The sequence below is a fragment of the Sylvia atricapilla genome, chromosome 3 (genome assembly GCF_009819655.1).
Source record: "Sylvia atricapilla isolate bSylAtr1 chromosome 3, bSylAtr1.pri, whole genome shotgun sequence".
Classification (NCBI taxonomy): domain Eukaryota; kingdom Metazoa; phylum Chordata; class Aves; order Passeriformes; family Sylviidae; genus Sylvia; species Sylvia atricapilla.
In genome coordinates, this window is record NC_089142.1 from 91,106,762 (window position 1) to 91,131,033 (window position 24,272).

General features: G+C 41.9%; 1 protein-coding gene across 1 annotated transcript in view; it reads left to right on the forward strand.

The window, feature by feature from the left end:
* The window catches only part of HHAT (hedgehog acyltransferase), a 146,194-nt gene extending 129,312 nt beyond the window's left edge, over positions 1-16,882 (forward strand). The window contains exon 11 of the mRNA XM_066316139.1: positions 14,637-16,882. Within this exon, the coding sequence (XP_066172236.1) occupies positions 14,637-14,734 (98 nt within the window). The 3' untranslated portion in view covers positions 14,735-16,882. The remainder of the gene's footprint in view (positions 1-14,636) is intronic.
* The last annotated feature ends 7,390 nt before the right edge of the window (positions 16,883-24,272 follow it).

Here is a 24,272-nt window from a genome sequence, read left to right on the forward strand (position 1 = left end):
TCCAGTTGCTTTACAAATAGCAAAGGGAAAAAAAAGGGATAGGGAGGACTAGCAAATCAGATGGGGAACTGGGAGTAGATTTTGGCTCTTGTGCCTGATGTCAGTCAGTAGTAATTCACATTCATTCCTCCCTGTGATGTGGTTTTCCACAGCCCTGCTGTGACACCAAATTCTTTGGAGTTGGTGAGTGGAGCTCAATAGGCACAGAACAACAAGCAAGAGGAGGTCATGAAGCAGAAACACAGTAGTGTTAGAAGATCCTTTCAGTGCATTGTTTTTTGTGCTTCTTGAGCTGCCACTAGTCTTCTGTGGCAATGGTACATGAAAAATCCACTTTATTGTATATAAAAGGGATTGCCATGAACTAGTCATGTCTCAGTTTGTTTGACATATGCCAGGTCTAAAAAGGTCAAGTCCTTGTAAAAAAAGTCTTGATCACTCACTAATGTGAAAGGTGTCACCTTTTCATTGGGATAAGCATTTCTGCTCTGTCTCTCACTGAAGCTGGCTCCTGCAGTGCAGTCAAACACACAAGATTTGTCTCATACTTCTTTTTTAAGTAACAGTTTTGCTGATGAAAGGTTGTGAGATGAGGACAGAATAAGCTAGGAGATAGAGTCAGCATTTACTTGCTTTGACAGTCTAGAAGAATTGTCAAAATGCATCTTGTGAGATGAAAGGGCTCTTTTGGTTCCATCCCCCTTTTATTCCCTCCAGGATTGTCTGTCTTTGTGTCTATTGTGCATAGGTTAGGGGTCCTTTATGATGCTTTTGGTTTTATTTGTGTGGGTTTTTTTCTTCCTCTGAAAATCTGCCCTCACCTTTACTGCCCACTGCTCTGGTAATGTGAAACAGTGAGATGTTCTTCCCGTGGTCTGGGCTCTTGATGCCTCCTGGGGAATGCTAAAGACAATCTGGAAGCATCTGTAAGGATGTCGTTTCCACCAGTCGTGGGCCATACTGGAAAGTCTGATTTACTTCAGGCATTTACTGGATAGAAATCAAATGTAGTCTGTGGAGCAGGAAGAGAGCCTCTCCTGTTTAGCCACAGCAGAGTGTGCAACTTGTGAGGTTACATAAAATGCTGGTGTGTTTAGGTAATGACTCTGAGCCACGGAGCAGCTTCCAAAGGAGGCAAAGAGCTGAGCCCAACACTGGGGGAGCTACAGAGGGAGCCTCCAGCTGAAGCTTCCTGAGAGAAGCATATTTCCCTTTGGGAATCTAATCCAATGTAATTACTACCCCATCAAAAGCAATATGCATTGTTGCTACAACATGATGTGCAGGTGCTAGATGGAACATGGCTACTAACAAAATAAAAAGTAAGAAAGAGCTGCCATGGACCCAGATGTCACATCTTAGAATGCTAAGTCTGCAGCATGATTCTGAAAAAATAAGGAGTTGTTTTAGGACTTTTTGTCGTGCTCGCACTTTGCACTTTCTGTATCTTCGCAATTTCTGTGGTGTTACATAAAATATGTATGATTTTATCTCAGTGCAGGCACAGTAGTGTAACCAACTGCACAGGTCTGCCTGCAGTAAACTTCCTGTACTTGTGTTACAAGGGTAAGTGCTGACCCATGAGCTCTCTTGAAACTGAGAGCATGGCAGTGCTGTGCTTGGCCAAGGACGTGCAGTTTATGAGAGTTTTAATCACTGAAGTTAATTGCATCAAGCCCTTGTACTACGTGTAGCACTTTTAGAAATTTGTACTGGGTTTGAGATGATACAAATTACTTCCATGGCAGTTCATAGATTATTTCAAATTAATGTATAGTCTGATTAGATCCCCATTAATCAAAGACAGTGGTTATTTGTCAAAAATGTTAACATTTACTTAAGGCTTTTTACAGAATTTTTCTACCATCATGCGAGTTCTGCAGGAGTAATTTAATTATGAATTCAATTCAGCTTTATGTACTGCTGCCTTCATCAAAGAAGTTGGCTACTGACAACACTTGTATTTAATGTTCTGTTAAGCCTGATTGAGATACAAGATTAAGTTCACTTATATCTCCAAGAGGAAGGCAATAAAATTTTTCTGCCCTAATGAGATGACAGCTATAATTAGGCTGCTGGTCAACCTGTGCCAAGCCTACAACTCTTCACTGTAGACTATCTTAAATCTTCTATCTTAAATCTAAAGACTGAAACAAAAGTGGTATCATTAGCTCCAAAAGAAGGCTCAAAAGACTGGACCTGTTTTTGTCTGGTAAAGGCCACCCTAGTTAGTCCTAACTTGATGTTACACATTGATAATTTCTGGGGATCTCTTTTGCCACATGACCTTTGGTATCTGTTCTGCACATATGGGATGCATGTATGCTCCAAAGACACGAGGCAAGCTGAGCTGGCTGTTGTCCCTGCTGAGGCACACTCAAGTGCTTGTGTTGACATACAAATTTTCTTTACTTTTATGACTAAAAATAACCAATTCAGGTTTGAAAAAATATATTGTTATTGAATCTTTCTTACAGTCTACTTTTCTAAAAAAAGTATTTTTTCACAAGAGTACTTGAGTGTTTTAGTCTCTTAAAATGTACTTGATTAAGATAATTTGTCATCAAAGGCAGCATATAGTGCCCATTCTTTGCCCATATTCTAAGTGGACTGTTAGATCAGTAGTGATGAGCCGAGGAAGCCTCTTATGTCTTTTTTTTTAATAAAGAATTTTTTTTTTTTTTTCAAATCTGTGAGTTTGATTCTTGCTTTCCATCTTTTCTGTTGGTGTTTCTCTACTTGGGTTCTCAGTCCCCCTGTGACGTCTCTTCCTTTTTACCGGAGATTGACATGATCACTTAAAAACTTTTCATATTTTTTGTTTAGAGTGATGCCAATGCATTTGAGTCACCCTTCTGTTCTTGTCCTTCTTTGTACTTCCATTTATTTTAAGGCCTCTAGTAGCAGATCAAAATGAGACACAAATGATGCCACAGCTTCTCAATTATTCTATCCAACAATTATAACATCTGTTGCAGTTTGCGTTAGGACTTAAAACAAATTAAGCTACCTCACTCTTTACAGAATAAAAGAGTAGTTTGTTATCGTATTTATTATATAAGCCATAGAAGGTACAGGGACTTCAGCAAAAGGGAAGGTAGAGATGTTAGTAAATTGGTAATGACCTTGGTCCATCTGCCAGGGTAATTTTTCCACCTTGGTAATTGAAATGTATTCAAATGTGATTGAAAGGTCATCAAGGATGCAAGTCAAAGATTTAAGCATGGTTTCTGATCAAAATATTTAGTATTGTCTTCAACTTTTATGGACTGTTGAAGGACTCTGCCAAATGGTAAATTTCACTTATTTAATCAGGCTTCTTTGTTAGGAAAACTTTGCAGCTGAGCTCTTCAGTTGAGGCCAGTACTCACTGAAGGACAGACGAAGGTCTTTTATCCAGAGTTATCTTGCAGTTCTGCAGAAAAGTGAACACTGAGGCAAATCCCAATGAAAGTAATTCTTCAAAGGGAAAAAAGGACTTATCAAGAGAAGTTTTGACCCATATGATGAATACAGTGTGAACAGATGTGAAGAGTGCTAAAACTTGTGTTGGAAAATTTGATCCAAAACCCAGAGCTTTCAAAATCCATCCTGGATGTGCCAGTATCTGTTAAAAAATTTTTTTAAAGAGTAAGTAAGGTGCTATATGGTGGCTGGACAACCAGATTGCACATTTAAGATTTTCAAATAGAGAAAAGAATCAGTAAAACAAACTGATACTTTTCTTTTTAAATGTCCATTTCCTGTGCAAAAATCAGCTGCATTCAGTGACCATGCATAAAATTTGAGCAGCTTTTCCATCTCATCCAGAATATTTACTTCAGCATGGGGCATTGATTTTTAGTAATAATTCATGTAGAATCAGTAGAAGAGCCAACTGAAAATAAAGGAGAAGGGAAGAAAATGAACTCTCTGTCCTCTCTGTTATGTATGCTAATTATTGCCAAAGAAATTGGCATTACTCTCCTTGTCAAGATCAGGAGTGATACTGCCTTCAGAAGAAAAACAGCCTATTTCAGCAGGGTGAGTCATATACCCTGTCCCTCTGCCCCCACCCTGGCAAAAAAAAAGGCAATCTTTTGGTTCTTCTCCAGTTAGTTAGGGTAAATTATGTGCACTCTGCACTCTATCCTTCTTCAACACTGGCTTTGCCCATGTCCAGCCAGCCTCTGTAGCCACCGTGCTCACTTGATTGGGCATCTTGGAATTTTAGTTTAAAAATGAGGATGTGGGGAAGTGTTATTTTGACATGCAGCGATTGTAAGCAAAGATATTTGATTGCGGTCTGGGCCTGCTTGAGATGCAGCATTCATTAATTTGCCTAAATTTAACTATAAAATGGCTAATCCATGTAGCCACACTATTGCACATGCACTGTGGTCTGAAATAGGATCAGATCCAGTTCTGTTCTAGTGGATCCTCTGAGCTGATGGGATGGTGCCTGGATTAATTAATTATTCTGGCTGTGTGGCTGATTCCATAAAGGCAGTGCGCACCACACACGCTGGGGAGAGATTTGCAGAGATGATTGTTTAGCAGAGACTGTACATATGGAAATTTGTTCTCATTTCTTCCTTTGTGCTATCCCATTTACAAATGGAAATGACTGCTTCGTAGCCAGTTCTCATTATATTTCTCTCCCAGGAGATGTGAAATTAGCACTAGGAGAAATCCCAGGGTGGTTGGGAGTGAAGCCCAGTCTCTGCCATCAAGGCTGCTCCACCACGAGGGGGAAACTGGGAGCCAGTGAGGCTGGCAGGATCCTGCCCTCTCCAACATGTCTTGGCCAGAGACAGAAGAAGAAATTAGTTGAACAATACAGAGTTCATGTATACAAATGGATCCCTCCAAAGAGGTGTAGGTATACACTGGTTTTGAGCAAGATGCGTACATTGGCGTTACTAACAGTCACGTTAAAGATTTGCAGCACTGCTTTTATTACACTGCATAGCAGAGCCCAGGTGGGACAGAGGGCGTAATAGCCACGCATCAGATCATGCTCCTTGATCTTTTTAGTGGGCCAGAGAAGCACATGGAAAGATTATATCTCATTGCTCTAAACTGGACTTTGTTAAATAAGGAAGTTTAAACATAGGCAAGAACTTTCTGCAAGGCACAGTAATTCTATAACTTTGTTATAGTTTTATGTAATGGGAAGGTTGTGAGTGATACTTTTTTTTTCTTCTAGAAAAGAGAATATGCTGGTAAAGATATAACAATTTTAAAAGATGAAGTTTTATGAGATCTTTTTGTAGTTGCAGACTTGTTTCTATTCATGCTTTGCTATGCCCATGCAGCCATCTTACCTGAAAGGAACATTGTGAGTGATCCCCTTCAGCAGCTGCTCAGGAAGCTTGCTTAAAACAGGGAAGCAAGGAGAACAGCTAGGCTGTTACAAGATTTAAATCTTTCCATGTACATTCCTCTAGACAGCTGCAAGGCAAAGAAGGGTTGTATCCCTCAGTGTCTGCTTGGGTTGACAGAGCGGTTTTGAACTCCATCACCACACTGGTAGGTTACACATTCAGATTTGTGCTGATCAGACTTCCTCCTGTTGGGGGGTCTGTTTACTGGCCTGAGGCCAGACCCCAGAAAAGCAGAGCAGGGCTTAGGAAGTGAGATCCCTGTCCTTGGAAGTGGTGGCAGATTTTGCATGTTGATATAGCTGCCTGGGTATTTCTAATCTATGTTTTCTGACACAGGTGATAAATGGTTTATCAGATTTTGCTTCAGATGACCTCTGTGCTTACACAGCTCACCCAGGGAGGCCTGTATTTTTGGGTACTCTCTGAGCTCTGTGTTGCCCAGTTCACACAGAAAGCAGAGAATAAGGTATTCTCTCCCCAAGCTCAGTGTATGTACTCTTGAAATCCAGAATGTGTTTTCAGAGAGTATACTAACAAATATTCTAATTTTTTCCTTGAAATTAATTAAATGTTGACACCATCCAAGGAATTTTAAATTAGATTTTTCCTTTTTTCAAGTGGTCTTGATGATGGACTAACACAGACTAACACTTTAAAAAAAATTAAAGTGAATTTACTCTAATCCACAATCTATAATTGAACTATTTTACTGATAATTCTTCTGATTATTTGCTATAATTCTATGGACTGCAATAGGATAAGGTTAGCTTGTGCAGGTGAGAAGTGAAACAATTGTTCTGTCCAAATGTGGTCAACTGGAGCAATCCTGTATGGGCCTTTTGTTCCAGATAACTTGTGTGCAACAATTCCATTTCATGGGATGTGCCACCAGTGGGATGGAGATCATTTGTTGTCAAGGTTTTCTGTTGGCTCATGGCCATGTTCAGCCGCCACTGTCTTCCCAGGGCTGCCTCCCTAAATCTGCATCAGCCCTTTTCTTTGCCCTTTGGTGACACCGTGGAAACAAGACAAAAGCAGAAGGGAAGCAACTTCATACAGCCTGAGACCAGCAGTTCAAAATGCCTTAGTCGTGCATCGATTGCTACAGCTTGGTAAACAACTGCAAGATTGCCTGGTTACCTTTCTGTGCACTTCCATCCCTCAAGATATTTGTATTTCTGTTAAGTGAGAGCTCAGCTCAATGACCTCACTTGTAGTGTTAGTTTTACACTGATACAGCAATTATCAAAATGCAGTGTTCATGTAAATTAACACTGTGCTCTCAGCCCTTCTCTTACTGCATTAAGCTCTAGTAGTTAATACAATCCATGGAGCATTTCAGCTACGAGAGCTCTGTGATAAGGAGTTATAGTTTGTTGCTAGCATAGCTGGTTGTAAATACTTGTTAAATTTGTCACACTGTCTGCCTTTTTTCTAATTCTTAATGCTGTGAAGACACAAGACAGCACCATGGAATAGCTGCAGAGGTCTTGGAATATGAGTGGTTTTGAGGCTGAAAAGGAAAAATGGCAGATGAAAAAATGGGTTGCAGGTAGGAAGGGGATTGTGAATAATTAATCTTTAAATCATTCTTCATATTTAAAAGCCAGTTATTTTATAGTCATTTAAGCATCTTATATTCATGACCATTTCAGGGTACCTTAGCCAGAAATCACTTTGAGGAAATAAATTATAGTGCTTCGGCTTTTTACCCAAATGTTTGCTTGCTGGTGATTGATGGTATGTGTCTGAATCCCTGGTTTAAATCCTCTTCTTTTGTGAGTACATAGCCTTGATTTCTCAAGAGCTCCCTAGCACTAAAAAGCAAGAGAAGGAACTTCATTATATGTGAAAAGCCTGACACACAAACCTAAATCCAAGAACCCCAGTTAGACTGGTACAGAAATCTTCCTGAAATTTGAAGCTCTAGTAGAGGGGAAGTTAATTCACCTTTCTGCTCAGCATGTCTTTCTATATATAACCTGGGCATCTCTCTGCTCAGTGAGAGGCAGATGCTCACCTGGGGGGTGCCAGGTCCTGCCAGGCAACAGCAATGTTACCAGCTCTGCCTTTGGGATGTTCTTCTGGTGAGTTAACTCTTCATTCTCCTGTTTCATCTTAAAACTGTAACCAAAGGCAACTCTTGGCTCCGATGTTTCCATTGGTATACATAACACTCAGCAGATAATTACAACTGAAAAATGCCCTAAAATCTTTGCAAGTTTCATCTTTATGCACTTATTCACACCATATTTAAGGAAGTTCTGTTGGGAATACCTAAGTAGACATTTAATGATAAACACTGCTGTCCTAAGCCAGATATATTACTCTAAAATATTTTCTTTGCAGAACACTTCGTAGAGGTAGCTCTTTTGCCTTGCTTCTGGGTGAAGATGGGTTTTTCTTTACAGTAATGCTTTTAGAAGCTTTTTTCTCTGTTCTAAAAAGAAATGAGCATTAAGATTTCATATTTTGTGGGCTTTGATTTCGTATTAGCGGTGTACAGTTCTCAATTTAAGACATGGGAAGAGGGGGAAGGTTGCTTATGATTTAAAGATTCACCCCTTCATCATCCGAAAACTAAAGCTGGTTGGTTGGAATCTTTTTTTTTTTCCTTTCCCATTAGCAATTTTGGCAGGAAGATTCCAACAGGCAGTTTTCGTCAGTCTTCCTTACTGTTAGTTCAAATTCAGCAGTAGCATGAATATGATTCTTTTGATTTTAGTTGAATTACTCCGGAGTCAATTTGATATGCATGAGACCACAATTACTGCCTAAAATATCAGGCTTTTTTTCCACTGACTAGCTCTGCTGGGAAAACTAATAGAGGGTAAAAACTTTTTTTGAAAACATAAAGCAGAAGACATAACTCTTATGAATTTTTTTTTTGTGCTTTATACAAGTGTTAGAAGTAAAAATGCTTAAGGTAGGATAATACCACAAAAACATGCCAAGAAATACAGAGTAAAGTTGTCTTGCTCATATCAGGTGATACATACTGGGGAAATAATCCTTCTAGTCTATGTCTTGCAGCATCTGGAGAGCTGGTAGTGGTGATGGTTAGTTAGCATTAAATGAGGTTCTAACTCTAAAGCCATAACAGAGAAGCCATGCAGGCAGGCATATCGTTTATGGATACCTGCAACCACAGAGCATTTATTGCCAAATAGCACAGCATGGTGTTTGTGGGGTTTTTTGTTTTGTTTTTTTCCATATACATATTTAGTGCAGTGAAAAGAGTTTTGGCAACATCACTGAATTGTGTTGGGAGGTGCTTTATAAAACCTAAAGGACAGGCTAATCTTTTGAGCTTTACATATGAATTTGGTATTTTTGCAGCTTATCTAATTACCAGGAAAGCGTGGTCAGCAACCTTAGCCCTGACATAGATTAAATTGATATCTCATTGCTTTAGGAAGTCTTTGTCAGCACACGACTTTCTTCAGTGCCATCAAGCATAAAAGTAAAATTATTTTAGCTATGGTAAAGCCTGGTTCCATGCACAGTAAGAACACAGGAAAGCCACAGTTTTTGTGACCTCTGTCTACTAAATCCAACGTATTTGTATTATGAAAGCACTAAGATACTTTGGCTTTTTGCTTTCAGTAATGCTGATCTGAATGATTTGTGGTCATCCTGTGTTGCAGATGATGGTTTTGTACTCTTATCTCTCAATCTTCAGTTTTTCACAGCAGTGATAAGTACTCAGAAAGCCACAGATGTAAGCATTCTTGAGGATGGTATGATTTACAATTCACATAAGTAGATTACTATGTTACACATTTGTTAGTGCCTTTTGCTGGAAACTGCTTCATGTCTACTGAAGAGGCCATTTTTGTGGTTACTGCCACTGTACCTGGCTGAGGTTCAGGTCTAGACCTGGAAGCTTAGAATTTTGTCCTTCTCAGTCATGTCTCCAGATACTACATGGGACAGATCTGAGTTATCCTTACAGCATTCCCTTGAGTTTCCTTTGAGAACTACTGTTGTACAGTAATATTTTTTATTAATATTTGGACCTTTTCCATACCCACCAGCTAAAGTGTCTTCAGTGCCTGGAAATCTATAGGAATAAGTCAGGTCAGCCTTGCCTAATTTCCCAAGCTGGTTCCTGTTGTTTGAGCTGCTCTACTCCCAAGCTGCACAATGGATAGAGGTGAAATATGTGGGAGCTATTACCTGGGGGCTCATGATGGGGCAAGGTGGTATCTTGAATTTACAGACCCTATGACTGTGTGCTGCTCTGGAGGATGGACATGCTCAGCTGGGACTTGGAGGGCTGTGTGTTTGCTGGCAGAATTTATTGCCTGTCCTTTAACACATCTGCGATGTGGAGGCTGAAAGTAGCAGGAAAAAAAACCTGCTCTGAGTCAGGTTAGGGCTTTGCTACAACACAGATTAAAATGTATAGAGTTTTCTTTTCCAAATATCTGAAGACTAATTGGGTATCAAACTGCACCATGTTTGTAACACACGCTGTGTCACAGTCCCTGCTGTAATGGTCAGACAGGTCCACCTGGAAGGGACAAAAAGACATGAAATTAAAAAATGCAGTTTATCTAGCCCAACATTTGGAGATGCTTCAAATGTTGGGCTAGATAATAGGTTTCTTTCAACAGATCTGTAATTTGGAATGTGTTATTTTTTTCTAAAACAAGTGGTATTTTTACTGATCTTCTGTTAGTAATTGTAGGTAAGAGATATCTTGGCCTCAAATGCTGGCTTGCGTAGGCTTTTTATTATGCTTGACAGACTGGTGCCTGTTCCCCCTCCTTCCCACCATTGTGTCTCTTCAATTCCACTTTACAGAGGAGTTGCTTCAGTGTCTTTGTCACATTTGAACTTTTGTTTAAGAATAAATTTTCCTGAGTGCTAAGCCTCACAGCAACTTAGGTACTTCCAAATCAAACTCAGAGTAGATGTATGCTCCTGCAGCCAAGCTTTTCAGGGAGATTAGTTCCTCTGACTTCAATTGATTTAATAACTACTCTGCACTTGAAGACTTCTGAGGACTGTGCAGCCAAGGCACATCTAAAAATAACATTTATGTCCAAGAGCCACTAAGACAGTTTTGGAAAAGGCAAAACATAACTACAGCCCCTTTCTCCTATATCTCATGGGCTGGAAGGAACAAAGGACTGTTTCCTAGTGTTTTGATGATGATGTGAAACTTGGGTATGCCAAAAACATTGCCAGTGTGATTCTTTTTCATTACTGTGGGTGATGAGGAAATTTGAAAGAGCTTCCTTCTGGATGCATGATTAAGTGTTGGTTCAAATGATTTGAACTGAGCTAATAAGGGTATAACTGGTCTTTGAGAGCTGTGACCCTGTTACTTTTCAGCTGAAAGCTTAGTTTTACCCCACTCCTATCGAAATCCAGAACATGCTAGAAACATGAGCTTTTCTAGTCATTTGCAAAGTATCCAGAAATACTTTGGAAGGAGAGATAGGAAGTTGAAATGAAAGAGTAACTCCAAAAGCTGTTCCTGTTGCAGCAAGTTTGTATCAATTCTGTCTTATCATGTAAGGAAAACAAGCCTCCTGCTCATTAGGCTGAAAGCTGAGTACATAGCATACCAAAATGTGGTTTTAACCAGCAAGGCTCCTGGAAAGTTCATGAGCTGTGCTGGACAGAGCAGTGCCTCACGCCTAGCTGGGACTGAAGACTTCTCTGGGAGGAGGTTGTGTGGTAAATGGATTAAGTGCTGCTGCTACTTCTTCACAAAATTTCCACTCTTCCTCACAAAGGAGCTTGTGTTTGATGTTTTGTGGAGCAGCATATCTCATCATAAGCAGAGAATTTGGTTGTGATTCTTACCCAGTGTTCCTTTGTTAAAAGTGATATCCAGCTGTCTTAAAAGAAATTTGTGCAGGCAAAGCTCGCAAATATTGCTGCATTTTCAAACAGCATTATGAATTAGTCCTTGTATCTGCAAACAGCATATGTTAATGAACGTAAATTCATCTTTCCGTGAAAAAAATTGTGACAATCTGTGTAGTCCCATGGAACTCAGCCTTCAAGCCCAAAATCAAATTATCGAAACGAGTCAAGAAACTGTGAGATTTAAGGTGGTATGTGACCTGGTTTTGAATAGACAGACTTAACTCAGTCATTTCCTAACAGCTTGATCTGAAACCAATAATGTTCTGAAGATTACATTCTATATACTTTGTAGTGAGATACTGATCTAGAATGCAGGCAGGCATGCTTTCAAGAAGAGTTTGGAGACTGGTGCAGCACAGGTGAGGGTGCAGTGCTTTAGGGCGATAAGGTAAAGCTGAGGAGTCACCAAAAAGAAGAGCCCTCTGAATGGTGTCAGTGAGTAGGAGAATGAGAGACAGCAAAAGGCCTGAGGTACAAACATACCTTAAGGTGCTGGCCCAGGGTAAAAGGAAGCAATTTCCTTGGAACAATGGATCCAAGGCCACCGATGCTCTTTGGTTGCTTGAGTTTACAAGGAGAAATGGTGGAAGCCAGAAAAGGCTTCTGTGACCTCCCCTTGCAAGAGAGCAGCTCGTGCTGCTGTCTGATTATGGAGGTCACCTACAAGGAAAACACATGCTGGGCAGAATTTGAAATTGCTCCTTTGCTGAATTAGCATTGCTCCATGTGTCCTTGCCTACATCATCACCTTCTGGAGACCAAGTTCTTCAGATTCTTCAACAACCTTTTTGAATATCCAGTCCTAAAATGGAAAAGATGAATGAAAACAGTTTAAAGGTCCTCTGCCTTGAGTGGGCTGGAGTTAATCTGGGATTGCCAAGGAGCAGAACATAATGTCTTTGCTTCACTCACATGCATTGCCCCACACCCAGCAGCACTGCATATGATTCCAGTATGGCAGGGAATGGCAAGGCCCCCTTACCCCTGCTTGGAGCTGCCTGCTACGTGTGCAACAAGAAATGCTCTGGGATTTGTGCAGCATCTCCTAGATGAATGGTAGCAAGATTAAATTTTTAAAAATCCCCTTTTGCTTTGCCCATATTGGGGTCACTTTGTCTTCCCCCTTCCTTCTCACCTTCATTAGATCAGGAGGAGATGATGTGCTGAATGCCTCTCCTGACACTCCTGTCCAGGACTGACTCCCTGCATTCCAGGAGGATTACCACAAGCCTGATTACAGTGGCTAAAATCCCTGTGAACCGAGGTTCTGGGCACTATGGAGGAGTATTATCAGAAACCTAAGAGATCTAGAAAAGATTTTCAGTGCATAGCTATGTATTCTGACAAGATCTCTAATATGCTGGTTGGGGAGAGCAAGCAAGTCAGCTACTGTTGGCACATTTTCTGTGTGCCAGAGCTTTACAGTATTTAAAAATGCAAAATGTGTAACTAGCAAATTTCCAAAGTGCCCCTAAAAAAAAAAAGAACAATTCTAGTTCTCAAAAAGACGCAGTCCTTTTTTAATTTTCTGGCTCTGTCTGTATAAAGCAGCCGCCACAATATTGCTGCCAGAAGAAGTATGTTTTTATTACATCTATTGACATACTTTCACATGCAATTTTAGCAGAGACAAAGCACAGCTGGGCTTTAGCTTGCTATTGAAGGTGAAACCCAATCTGCAGTAGGCTAATTTCGCTGAAGTAACACCAAGATTTTTATGGTTCAAAATCCCTTTGGAGATACCTCAGCAAATTTGTTTTGTGAAACAAATAATTAAACAAAAGTATAATTTCACTTCAGGGTGTTGTGAAGACAAGGGATTAATATTTGTAAATGTCTCCATGAAAATCAGTCAGGTTACAGGACTCTATTTCACCACAAAGCAAGGCCAGAGTAATTAGAGGTTCCTGAATAGCACAGCTATTCATAGCAGGGGCATGAAACTTTTTCTGAACCTGTTCTGAAATAAAGTGACACTGCCCAGCTCTTGGAGCACAGAAGAAGGGTCCCAGCACATGCCATCCCCAGAAGTGCAGGACTTAGTCTGGGGCTGTGAGTTCTGCTGAGGGCAGGGTCTTGAGCTAAGACTCAGCTGGATGTGAGCACAATTGAACTGTTCCCTGACTGGAATTAGCTTGGAGCCTGGACAAAACCAGTCTGGAAAGCTCCTTGTGAATATGTGAATATACCTTCAGAATGATCTCTTCCTGGAGTATCATGTTGTGCAGAGGCCACGGCTTCTCTCCATCCCTTCTTCCAGGCCAAAGAGTAATCTCGTGTCTGCCAGCAGGTTCCTTTAGACAGGAGTTTTTCCCAGAGGGGTAGCTTTTCTTTCAGAAGCAGATGTTGATAGTTCAAGGACAGCATGCAGAAAACCATTCATGCACAAGACCAAAAATTTTATGTCAACAATGGGAACAAAAAAAGCCATTAAAAAACCCCTTCAAACATCTTCCTCTCTGTCCCCCTTTCCCAGACAACACACACTAAAAACATCAGGGCCTAGCATTGAAGATTTCCACCTGTAAGATCTAAATTTCATAAATTCTAGAGAAAGGAGGAGAATGAACAAAGAAATCAGAGGTGTCAGGAAAGGCATCAAAGAATGCAAAATTATTTACCTGATTACAGACTTTTCAAATGATTTACAACTCTACCAGAAAGCAATAGACGTTTTGGCTTGTGTAACCTCCTGCTTACTGCTGTTTGCTGTGATAAGTTTGAGTGAAAAGGTGGTGGCTTTTGCTAAAAAGAATTTGAAAAAATGATGATACATCATTTCCCCAGAAAAGGCTTTATATATTGGAAGAGACTTTATAGTTAAAATATAACCTGGGTAGCAGACAGATCAGTCTGTTCTTCACTGACACACATTAGCTGTTAGTGGGCTGGAGAGTGGTACATCAGGCTTTACACTCAGCTGCAGGATATCCAAAACAACCTTAATCAGAGATTACCCCAGACTCCTTTTGCAGAACAGGTAACTGGACGTGTTCAGATTTTTAGTAATCTTCATTGTGGCTATGCATCCCTTTGTGCTTAGGAAGCACCATAGCCAGCTAAAGCATCAGGGTTCATTGGGGGAATCTGCTTGATAAACAAACCCACTGCAAAGGAGAGGATCAAAACAGACCTTTGTAATTCAACAGGAATAAATCTGGTCCAATTCCCTGAAAATGAGAAAGACAAGGACTACCAGGGGGTCAAGCAACCCTGGAGCTTAGACAACTTTACTCTTCAAATTTTGTGGGTTGACTACTTACTTATGAGACTGAATCGCTAATAAAATTAATTAGAAGCATAAGTTGGTCATCCCAAAAGTATTACTACTTGAAGCAGTCATTAATTATTCTGACTAGGATTGTCTGTCTTTTCTATTTATAGGCTGGCCATGGGCGACACTGACTGTTCTCGGGTTCCTGTACTGCTATTCTCATGTTGGAATTGAATGGGAGCAGAAGTATGCTGCACATCAGGAATGATGCAAACAATTATCCTTAAGGCAGGTTGATGGTTTTTCTACACTGGATATTCTATCTGCACAAGGGTGGGCCAGACCAAGTCTTCAGTCCATGTATTAAAACCAAAAGCTGATTTAATTGATTCTGGATTGCAAATGCAGGAATTGAACTGCAGAAACACTGATGGGCTGTGACTGGGGAGAAATTAAGAAGGGTTTTGAATTATGTGATTTTTGTAAAACAGCATCTTTGTGACTCTGTGTACATTAGAAATGTGCATCTCAGAACAGGTATTTTATATATGTTGAGGGTTTTTTTATGTTTTGCTGCTTATTTTAAGATATTGAAGAAAAAAATTCTACCTTGGAGAATTCAAAAAGCCCAATCTCTCACAGATGGTGTCCAGGGGCATGTAGGGCTGTGCCCTGCACTTACACTACTCCATGAAGGGCACGATGCTCATCAGTTCTTCTTGATTGCTTTTCAGTATGAGCTAGAACATTTTGTATTCTCAGTGACTGGATTAGTTCTGCCTTAAGCTACTTTTCCACCTACTGTAGCAAAGCCTGCTTTTTCTTTTAATGTCTTCATTTAAAATTTTGCCTTTAAACTAACACCTTTTTGGTAACTTTAGAAATGGTTTTTGTTTCTTTAAAAAGAGAGAGTAGGGAGGAAGGTCTTTTCTTAAGGAACAGCTTTTCTTTATAATCAAATATGCTATTAAAGCTCCTTGGGCTTTAAGTCTGCCTTGTCTTAGAGCTAAAGCATAAAATACTACCTTTATTTTGGAGCTAATACCACCTTCAGACTTTTCAGTCTGCCTCTTGTATTGTTCTGTTACAAAAGGAGATATCTCTAGTCTGGCTGAATGGTAAATCTGTTCAGTCTGCTTCATTCTCTGGTGTCCAAGCAATCAGCTCCTGCAATATATTGCAGACACCCTGGGAGGAACTTTTTAAGACCTTTAGAAAAAACAGAATGGTCCAATACAGCGGCATGAAATGAGCTGGAGCTCCATGTCCTTTGGCCAGACATGTTACAGCAGCATCTTTGCCCAAAGATTGTGCTGCCCAGAGCTGGGAAGGTCATGCCTGCAGGTGTCCAGGTTGCAGGAGTGCTTTGGCACATGCTGTTTTCTAAGGGAGACCCTTCCCCTCCCTGCCTGATACTACGGGTATCTCCTACACTGTTCTGTTTCAAACTGATACTGAAGAGTATCCAGCCAGAAGGCTTTTAGTCTTTCTAAAGTTACATGTTCCCCCTAGGCATGGTCAAAAGACTACAAGTTCTGGAGTAGGCTTCTTCCAAAAGCAGCTTCCTCCACCCAAAGCATGTCAAAACTTGTTCCATGCCCCTGGCAGACCTTTCAGCCTGTTGGGAATTAGTATCCTACTGTCCATCACTCCTGCAGCTTCAGCCAAGTCTGATATAACTGAGCCCTTCTACAAGAAATTCAGTTCCTGAGACAGGCTTCTGCTTATTGCCTGCGTTTCTGATGTCTCTGCTGCTCACAACTATGGCAGCCTTCTTGTTACCCTCCATTTATTCCTGAAGAAATAAGGGCAGAGGCTTCAGCTCTCTATGCATCCAGAGAACCCATCTTTTACTGTTTCAAAGCAGAAGCTCCAGCCTTTTAAGTTAAGATTCCCCCAGCTCCCCTGCCATAAGAATGCTTCCCCTGGAAGCCATTTCTAGGAGGCACTGTTGAAAATAACTTACCTTGAATGCTGCCTGGCCAGAGAATGGCTCTCCTGACAGACTGGTGATGATTGCAAGGATTTTCTCAGCCACAGAGTATATGTCTCTAAGCCTCTGAATTTACTAACAGGATCTGAGACTGGCCTCCACATTGGGGCAGCACTGACGTAAGGGCATGAACTTTCCCAGACTTGGCTCAAACTTTGTAATTAAGTGAAATTAGCATTAGAGCAAAAGTCATGAATCTGTTCTTCAGTCTTATCGATTACCATTATTACGTGAACTGAGATGCTACTGAGTGATTGGATTCCAATTTGTATGCATGCAGAACTTCTGGCTCCAATATGGAAATGACCCTGAAGGTTATACAGAGCATACTTATTTCTGAACTAAAATTGTTTTCTATTTTTTTTCTGTGCTTTATATATCTTTCATAATTTTGTATTTTTTCCTGTTTCTGTAAATAAAGCTGGAATGTTGGCTTGAGAGCTGTGTCTTGGAAAACTATGGCCTTGTGTAAGAAAAATAAGTGCTCCACTGTTATGGAGAAACGCTACTGTGCACTGGAAGCCTGCAGGATGTGTGCAATGCAGACTGGTTACTTTTATCCCTGTTGTGCACTGCATGGAACAGGCCTTCCCAAATGGTGTGAGTTTAAAAAGCAAATCAGCCTTTTGTAGCTGGATTAAGGAAAGACTTCAGCATGTGAGGTTTCTGAGAAGTGCAGCATGCACATAAAATGATGCTTCCCAGTTACGAAGTTCCTTCTCAGTCCTGCTTATACAGCAGCTGTCAGCATGGGGTATGTTCAGTCAGACAACACACAGCTCTATGCCTGAAAGCACTTCAAACTTGCTGTTCAGTTACTCCTTCAGCTTGGAGACACATTCCTCATCGTGGCCTGAGAAGTGACTCTTCATGTGGCACCTGATGTAATTGTGTGGTAGCCCAAAGTGCCATCCTGCAAGCAAGGACTCTGTGACAGTTATGAGTGAGGAGGAGTTTGCACAGACCTGGAAGAAACTTTCCATTTGCCAAAGGAAAAAAAAAAAAAAAAAAAAAAAAAAAAAAAGGAAAAAAAAAACACCACATAAATGAGGGGTGTGTAAGAAAAAGACTTCCAAACACTGAGAAAAAGGGGTGTAGGGAACAGGTGGCAAGGACACACATGACTGAAGTAAGACACTGGCCATTTGGCACCAAAGGGGAGCACTTCTAGCCGGGGCAAGGGAAGCAGCAGACACTGACGACTACTGGTGTGAGACCCTGAAAGTCACAAAAGTGCAATGAACATAAAACCCCCCAAAGGTGGTGCCTCTGAAAACAAGCTGGACAGCTAGTCAGCTACATGATGGCTACTGACAACAAGAGTTCACAAGTGATTTTGAAAAGCTAAGTGACTAGCAAGCATAATGTATAGTGATATATGGCTTGAATGGTTACCACAAAGCTGTAGTAAAGTCTCTTGCACCCCCCCACACACACAGCCCCTTGCTCTAGCCCCTCCTTAGTTAACAGGGCAATCGTCATTACTGGGTAAGATTATAGTAAGTGGCTCTTTCTTTAATTCTGCCTTGATTAGAGGGTGAGCAAGGCTTTGCTCACCTATCTCTTTCACATCTGAGAGCTGAAAGCAGCTTAGTTGGAATAGCCAGCTTAACACAGGTCAGAAGAAAAACAGCTTAACCGTGAAAACCTGCAGCAATTTTGTTATTAGTCACAGCAATAACACAAAGCCTTACTTTCTCTTGCACACCCACCCAATTTCCTTCGTCACCACTAACCCTTGAGCTGGTCACAGTTTGCACTTGCTGAGGGGAGAGGTTCTCCTTCCTCTGGCTTGTCCTCAAGGAGCTGTGAAGAGCGAGGAGATTGCTATGCATGGTCTGTCACAACTTCTCCTCAAGGTTCTTTATAGTCTCCCCCCCTTCCACAAGTAGTGCATCTCATTATTGCTTTCCAAAATAACTCCCAGCACACAGCCACTTGTTAGTCGAGGCATATATTTTAATCCAGCAGGGATAGCTGAAATGCTGCTGGATGCAAAGCCTGTGTGAAGAACACTGTGTCTGTTACACCTTTGAGGAAGAGGGGAAATCTGCATTACAATAGATCATTTTTTGTTTAATGGGACCTCTGAGAGCAACCCTCTCTGCTGGGTCCCCATGGATGCTCAGGGGTGTTCTGTGCACATGCACTGAATTCAACAGTCCAACCAGGGGCTGCTTGTGAAGCAGCTCCTCCATTAGTTTTTGTAAAAGGAAGAAAAAATGAAAACAACTTTGGCGTTTTTTAATTTTCTGCTTCATGCAGATGCAATCACATCCAACACAGGACCTACCAGAGCATCTGAGAATGAGTCCCAGCTGCCTGTGCCACCAGTCACCTACACCCAACCTACGGATGGACATTGTTGCTCAGACATCCCCAGCCTAGGGGACGGACATGCACTGGCAGCTCCAAGCTGGAGAGGCTTTCACAGATGCCACCAGTGCCCAGGAGGACAGGAAAAGGAAAATTCTAATGGGTATGGCACCCTTTGGACACTGCACAAGAGACGGAGCTGAAGGGGTCAAGGCTCAACTTTGAGGCAGCCTCAGCGCTGCTCCCTTTAGTTCCCACAAGCTTTAGCAGCATAAGTAAACTGCTCCAAGAGGAAAAACGTGTGTGCACTCTGGACCCAGTGGAGACAAGGCCAGGATTAAAACTGTTCAAAAATCTCCTCATTCCTTATGCTGGGAATCACAAAGATCTGGGTGAGAACAAGTCAAGCTAGTATCAGGATATAGCAGGCCAATTTTGACTACAAATTAGGCTGCACCACATTTCTTAATATCCAGGGGCAGCTCCATGTGTAAATAGCCTTAGGTAGCTGCATATCAGCACCTTTCAGGAACAGAACGAATTAAATGGGCTACCTGTGGCCTGTGCCTTCCCTTGCAGTGGTCAGCCTGCAAGTAACAGAAATGCATCCTATCCACAAGGATTTAAGAAAAGCTATATATATGGTTGGGTAGCTGAAGTGAATTGTTGCAGACAGGTGCATCAGCCAGCCACTGAAAAATTAAAGTTTACTGAAGAAGTAGAACAGAAATATAACTTCAGTTATGACCTGTGGCATTTAAATTGTATTGGCACTCCCTCTAGAGCTGATCTTTCTTGACAAAATTAATTAATTTTTATGGACCATAGCATTTTCATCCCTGCACTAGTGCATTTGAGTTTCCAAAATTAGGTGGCAAAAATAGAGGAACTGGAAATGATACTAGAAGACCAGAAACAGCTACACTGTTCATAAATTAATTAAAAGGCAAGTCAGGGAAAAAATTAGGTCCAGCTGATTTTTTTTTTTTTTGTTAGACTACTGCTAGAAGGGTTAAGATTGCTTTAGGAGCTCAGGTATGTGGGAGGATTATCATTTAGTAAGCCATAATTCAGATATAAAAACAAGCATTTATGAGACAGTTCTTGAAGTGAGGGTAGTGCTAATTTATAGTTATGTAGATTTTTACTCTTGTGGTAATAGTTTTGTGCTGAGGTGGCAATTCATGATGAAATTACGGGCCAATAACTTGCATCTGGTCATATGTTTATTCCAGTGACCTCTCCACTGCCTTTCCCCAGCTCTTGGCATCCTGTTTCAAGGCTACCCTTGGATCCAATTCTGTTGACCCACACTTTACACAGCACCATCTGCCCCACCTTCACTCAAGGTTATTCTTTTCAAAGTTCCTCAATTTGATCAAGTCCTGCCAAACATCACTTGGTAAAAATAAGAGGCCTCCACAGGGTCAGAAAATATCCTGCTGGTCTTGAACAGTTATGCCAATAACCATTGACACCATGAACAACTGCAAGTTGGGTATGAGGCCTGACATAGGTGTAAAGCTTTATAAAGCATGATGGCCAGTGATAAAGAATATCACTGCTTTTGGAGTACTTGGGGGCTGTGAACTTGAGGGCTCTTCATGCTGCTTGAGGAAACTTCTGTTTTAATAAAAATTACATTTTCATACTAATAAGGTTTCCAAGCTAAATCTTTAAAATTTTAGGGTTGCTGGCAGTAACACAAGGACACCCTCTGGCTCTGGCAGAGACAGCTGAGGCAGGGTAAAGTATGTCACAGCTCCTTCCAGCAGGCAAATGGTGACTCAGAGGGCTACAGCCATTAGAACCTCCTGGGAAGTCAGTCCCATTTGCCCGTGTGCCAGTGTTGTGCTTCCCTTTCCTGCTCCCTCCCTAGTGTCTGTCCCCTCGGTGAGTGTAACTTACAAACCCATCCTCTCACACTTCATTTTCCAAGGTTTTCCTTGAATGCTTGCATGAGATACAGACGGATTTCCTCCATAACAGATTTTCCTGGGTGAAGGAAATGCAGCAAGCTCAAGCTACAAAGACAGGTATCCAGGGCTGTACTTCAGCTACATTATATGCTGCTTCCATTTGCTTCTGTGACCTTCTCCCTGGTCTACACTGGGGTCACAGCAACCAGCCTGCAGCCTTTTAGCACACCTGGCCATAGCTGCTCTATTTGCTGCTCACAAATGAGAAGCACCCACCCCCATTTTACAGAGCTATTTACAATTTCTGTTGGCAGAATTGTAATTTCATGCAGTATTTCATGCACACTTCCTGTACACTTTCCTTAAGGATGCTTTTTCCAATTTAGCTTTCAGCTGAATGACTTTACTTTATATTTTTGTCTGTCTGCTTCCACTAGCCAGGTTGCATGTGCAGTGGTTATCATTCTAAAGAAAAACAAAAATAAATACTTTATTCTGACTCAGGGCTCCATATGGATTATCTTAGCTTTCTTTGCAGCTCTCACGCTGAGAGTGTTCAATACATTTTCCTGTTATCGTTAGTTCTTTTAAAATACCTTCTGCTTAACCATAAAACTCACCAAAAAAGATTGCTGGAGAGCTTTGAAAGCAATCTATTTCTCCTCTCTAAGCCTTTCTTGCAGGGAGCCATTTCTTGTTGAGCTGTCTTGGTCCTATTGCTGAGCACACCTGTAGTAAGTAGCTCCCAGGCTTAATAGTTGCACTCCCTTTGCCACTGCTGCTTAGCATTTCCCCCCAGTGGCAGCCCTTGATGAATAATCTTCCTTTTACAGAAAATCTACATGTCTAATAGATACTCCAGCACAGTTTCTTTCTGCCCCCAGTTTTGTAATATAGGAGATTGGGAATGTGGAAGGAAATTCCAGAGCAAAAGCACAACTCCCTCAGACTTGCACATAGAAACTACAGGGACATTTAACAGGGGGTTTGTGTCCCCCCACCCCAGGTAGGAATTAACAGCAAAGCTCATACATTCCCCTCATGCCTCATCCACCTGAACAGAAACATCTTCAAGAAAATCTCTACAAGTGAGCAAAGCTTAAAAAGAACCAAAACCTCTTCAAGGTTTCTCAGACACTCCTGCCTCCACAAGTACTTAAAGTGAGCCTGCAGGGAGAAAGCTTCAGAACTGGTAATGATGGATAGAGCTGCCAAAGTTAAGCTTGTTTTAAACCTACACCTGTGCCATAGGGCAGCTTAAATTTGAATTTGGCTGTGCTACGTAAGGACTTAAACTTAATTAGGAAAGGGGAAGCAGGACTGGAAAAGGAAAGGAAAATAAAGCAAAAAGACAAGGCTTGAGCACATGTATTTTACAGATACAGCTGTGCACGAGCATGTTGGTAGCTACTTCTGACAGACTTCAGGAGTTCACTTTCTCTAATGCCTTTTTTAGATTTCTCACAGGTTTTTTACTCATCCTGTCTTTCAAGAACAGGACAAGTTAGTTTCCCCCAGCTGCCATATACCAACACAGAAGTTGTGGTGAATTAGACAGAAAGAAGTACAGACTCAATCTTCTAGGTGAAAAATACTTGTATTGGCTGAGATTCTTTATATGTGTGTTGCAATTAAACCCCTGACACCACTGGCAGCAATAAATACCATAGCAACACACATCCTTCCCAGCATTTTCTGGTTGGATACAGAGCCTTACTAACCAGCCTAACTCCTGGAGCAGAAGGCAAGAACAGAGAGCAGCTAATCAGCCAAGGTCTCCTCAGCCTCAGTGCTATGGTGGGGTCTCCTGAGCATTGCCCTGCACCAGGCACACACACTGCTGGGACACGCTGAACAGGAATAGTTTTGATGTTTCCTTAGTGCTCTGGGACCAAATAAACCCCATTGCTATTGCACACATGTGTGAGGGGGAAGGATTTGCTGCAGTTCAGTCCCACTGGCCCTCACAGCACAGAAGGGCTGGTTTATGCTGGTTGTCTTTACTCCGCCGCAAAAAAAAGCACCAGAGACAGAGAGCTTCTGACTTAAGCATGGATACTAAAATGCACCACAGAGCAACTAAAGAACCTCCATTACCAAATGCAGAACTTAAAACTGTCCCCAGAGTTCCTGCTGCTGCCCCAGGGCCGCACACCCAGCTGGGTAAAGGCCCCACATACCTGGCAGGTGTCCCCAGCAGCTGCACACTAATTCAGAACCAAACAGAAGAAATACCTGCAGCTATTTCTGAGAAAAATCAAAAGCCACAGTACACTCCCTGTGCTTTAGAAGCCTTCAGTCCCTGCTGTGAATGTGCTCCCAGGTGGAGGCAATGAGGAGCAGGGGCTGGTGCAGGTGGGCCTGAGGCTGCTCACTGCTGCTGGGGCTGCTGCTGCCAGCTGAGCACAGGGCTGACGGGCAGCAGGCAGAACATGAGCCTTTGCAATCTGGCACACAAATCAGCAAAAAGTGCTGTAGTTAATTACCTTTGGTCTGAAATGCTGTGGGGCTGCTGAGGGGAGAAAAACTCTGATGGGGAACATTGTGTAGCCAGTACTACCCCTCCTGCGCTCACTGAAGCTTGGAGCACTGCCAGGGAGACTGCAAAAATGCAGGAGGAAAGAAAATCATGAAGAATTCAGAAAATGAGCACAACAGCCTCTGGAGACCTCAAAAGAAGCCAAACAAAAACCCAAGCGAAAGTGCATGCCTTCACTATGGTAATTTTCCCTTTTCTAGTAAGTGTAAGGACACCATATAACATCATGCAAAAGAAAGCTGGATTTTCACACTGGCCAGGGGAACAATGCAAGTGACGAGAGATCCTGTCACACCACATACGACAGTGGCTGCAGAAATGGTGTTAAAAATAGCTCCTCATTGTGCTCCTTGGCCGCTCTCCGTGCAGCTCCGCCCCAGCTCGGCAGTCTGAAAGCTTATGCTTTATTGCTGCTCTTTTGGAGAGGAGATTGACAATCCCATGGAGTGCCTTAGTACAGGTGACAGCCACAGTCACCAGACCCCTGAGTGAGAGCATTGGAGGATGAACCACAAAAACGGCTGCAAAGCTCACAGCGCCCAGGCTGACGTCCTGAAGACTACAACTTTGTATAAACTTCCAGCACGGCTTCTGGCCTGCAGGAATGACAGCTGACTGTGATCCTGCCACTGTGTTCATCCTGACCTCAAAGGACCTCCCATTCCCATGACCTTTGATGAGGTAGCCAGCAAAATAATATTCATTGCTGCCTTTTGCAGCAGTGGCAGTGCCAGGGGCTTCCTCTGTGGGGTTTGTCTTTGTCTAAGTCCGTGGTGAGGTCACTTTCTTCTGCAGCAGATGACAGGAAAGCAGAAGTTTCTTTGATCTCTGGTTTCCATGAGTTTTGTAGAAGTTCTCAGATATCACAGTAGTGAACACAGAAACCAGCTACAGACGTGTGTACTTTCAGGACATGGGATGAGCATTTCAGACAGGTCACAGCCAGTCCTCTGGTGATCTCTTTTTGCTCAGCAGATACCTGGGCTAGACTGAGGTCCATAGCACAGGGCACTGACTGGGGTGTCAGAATATTCACTTT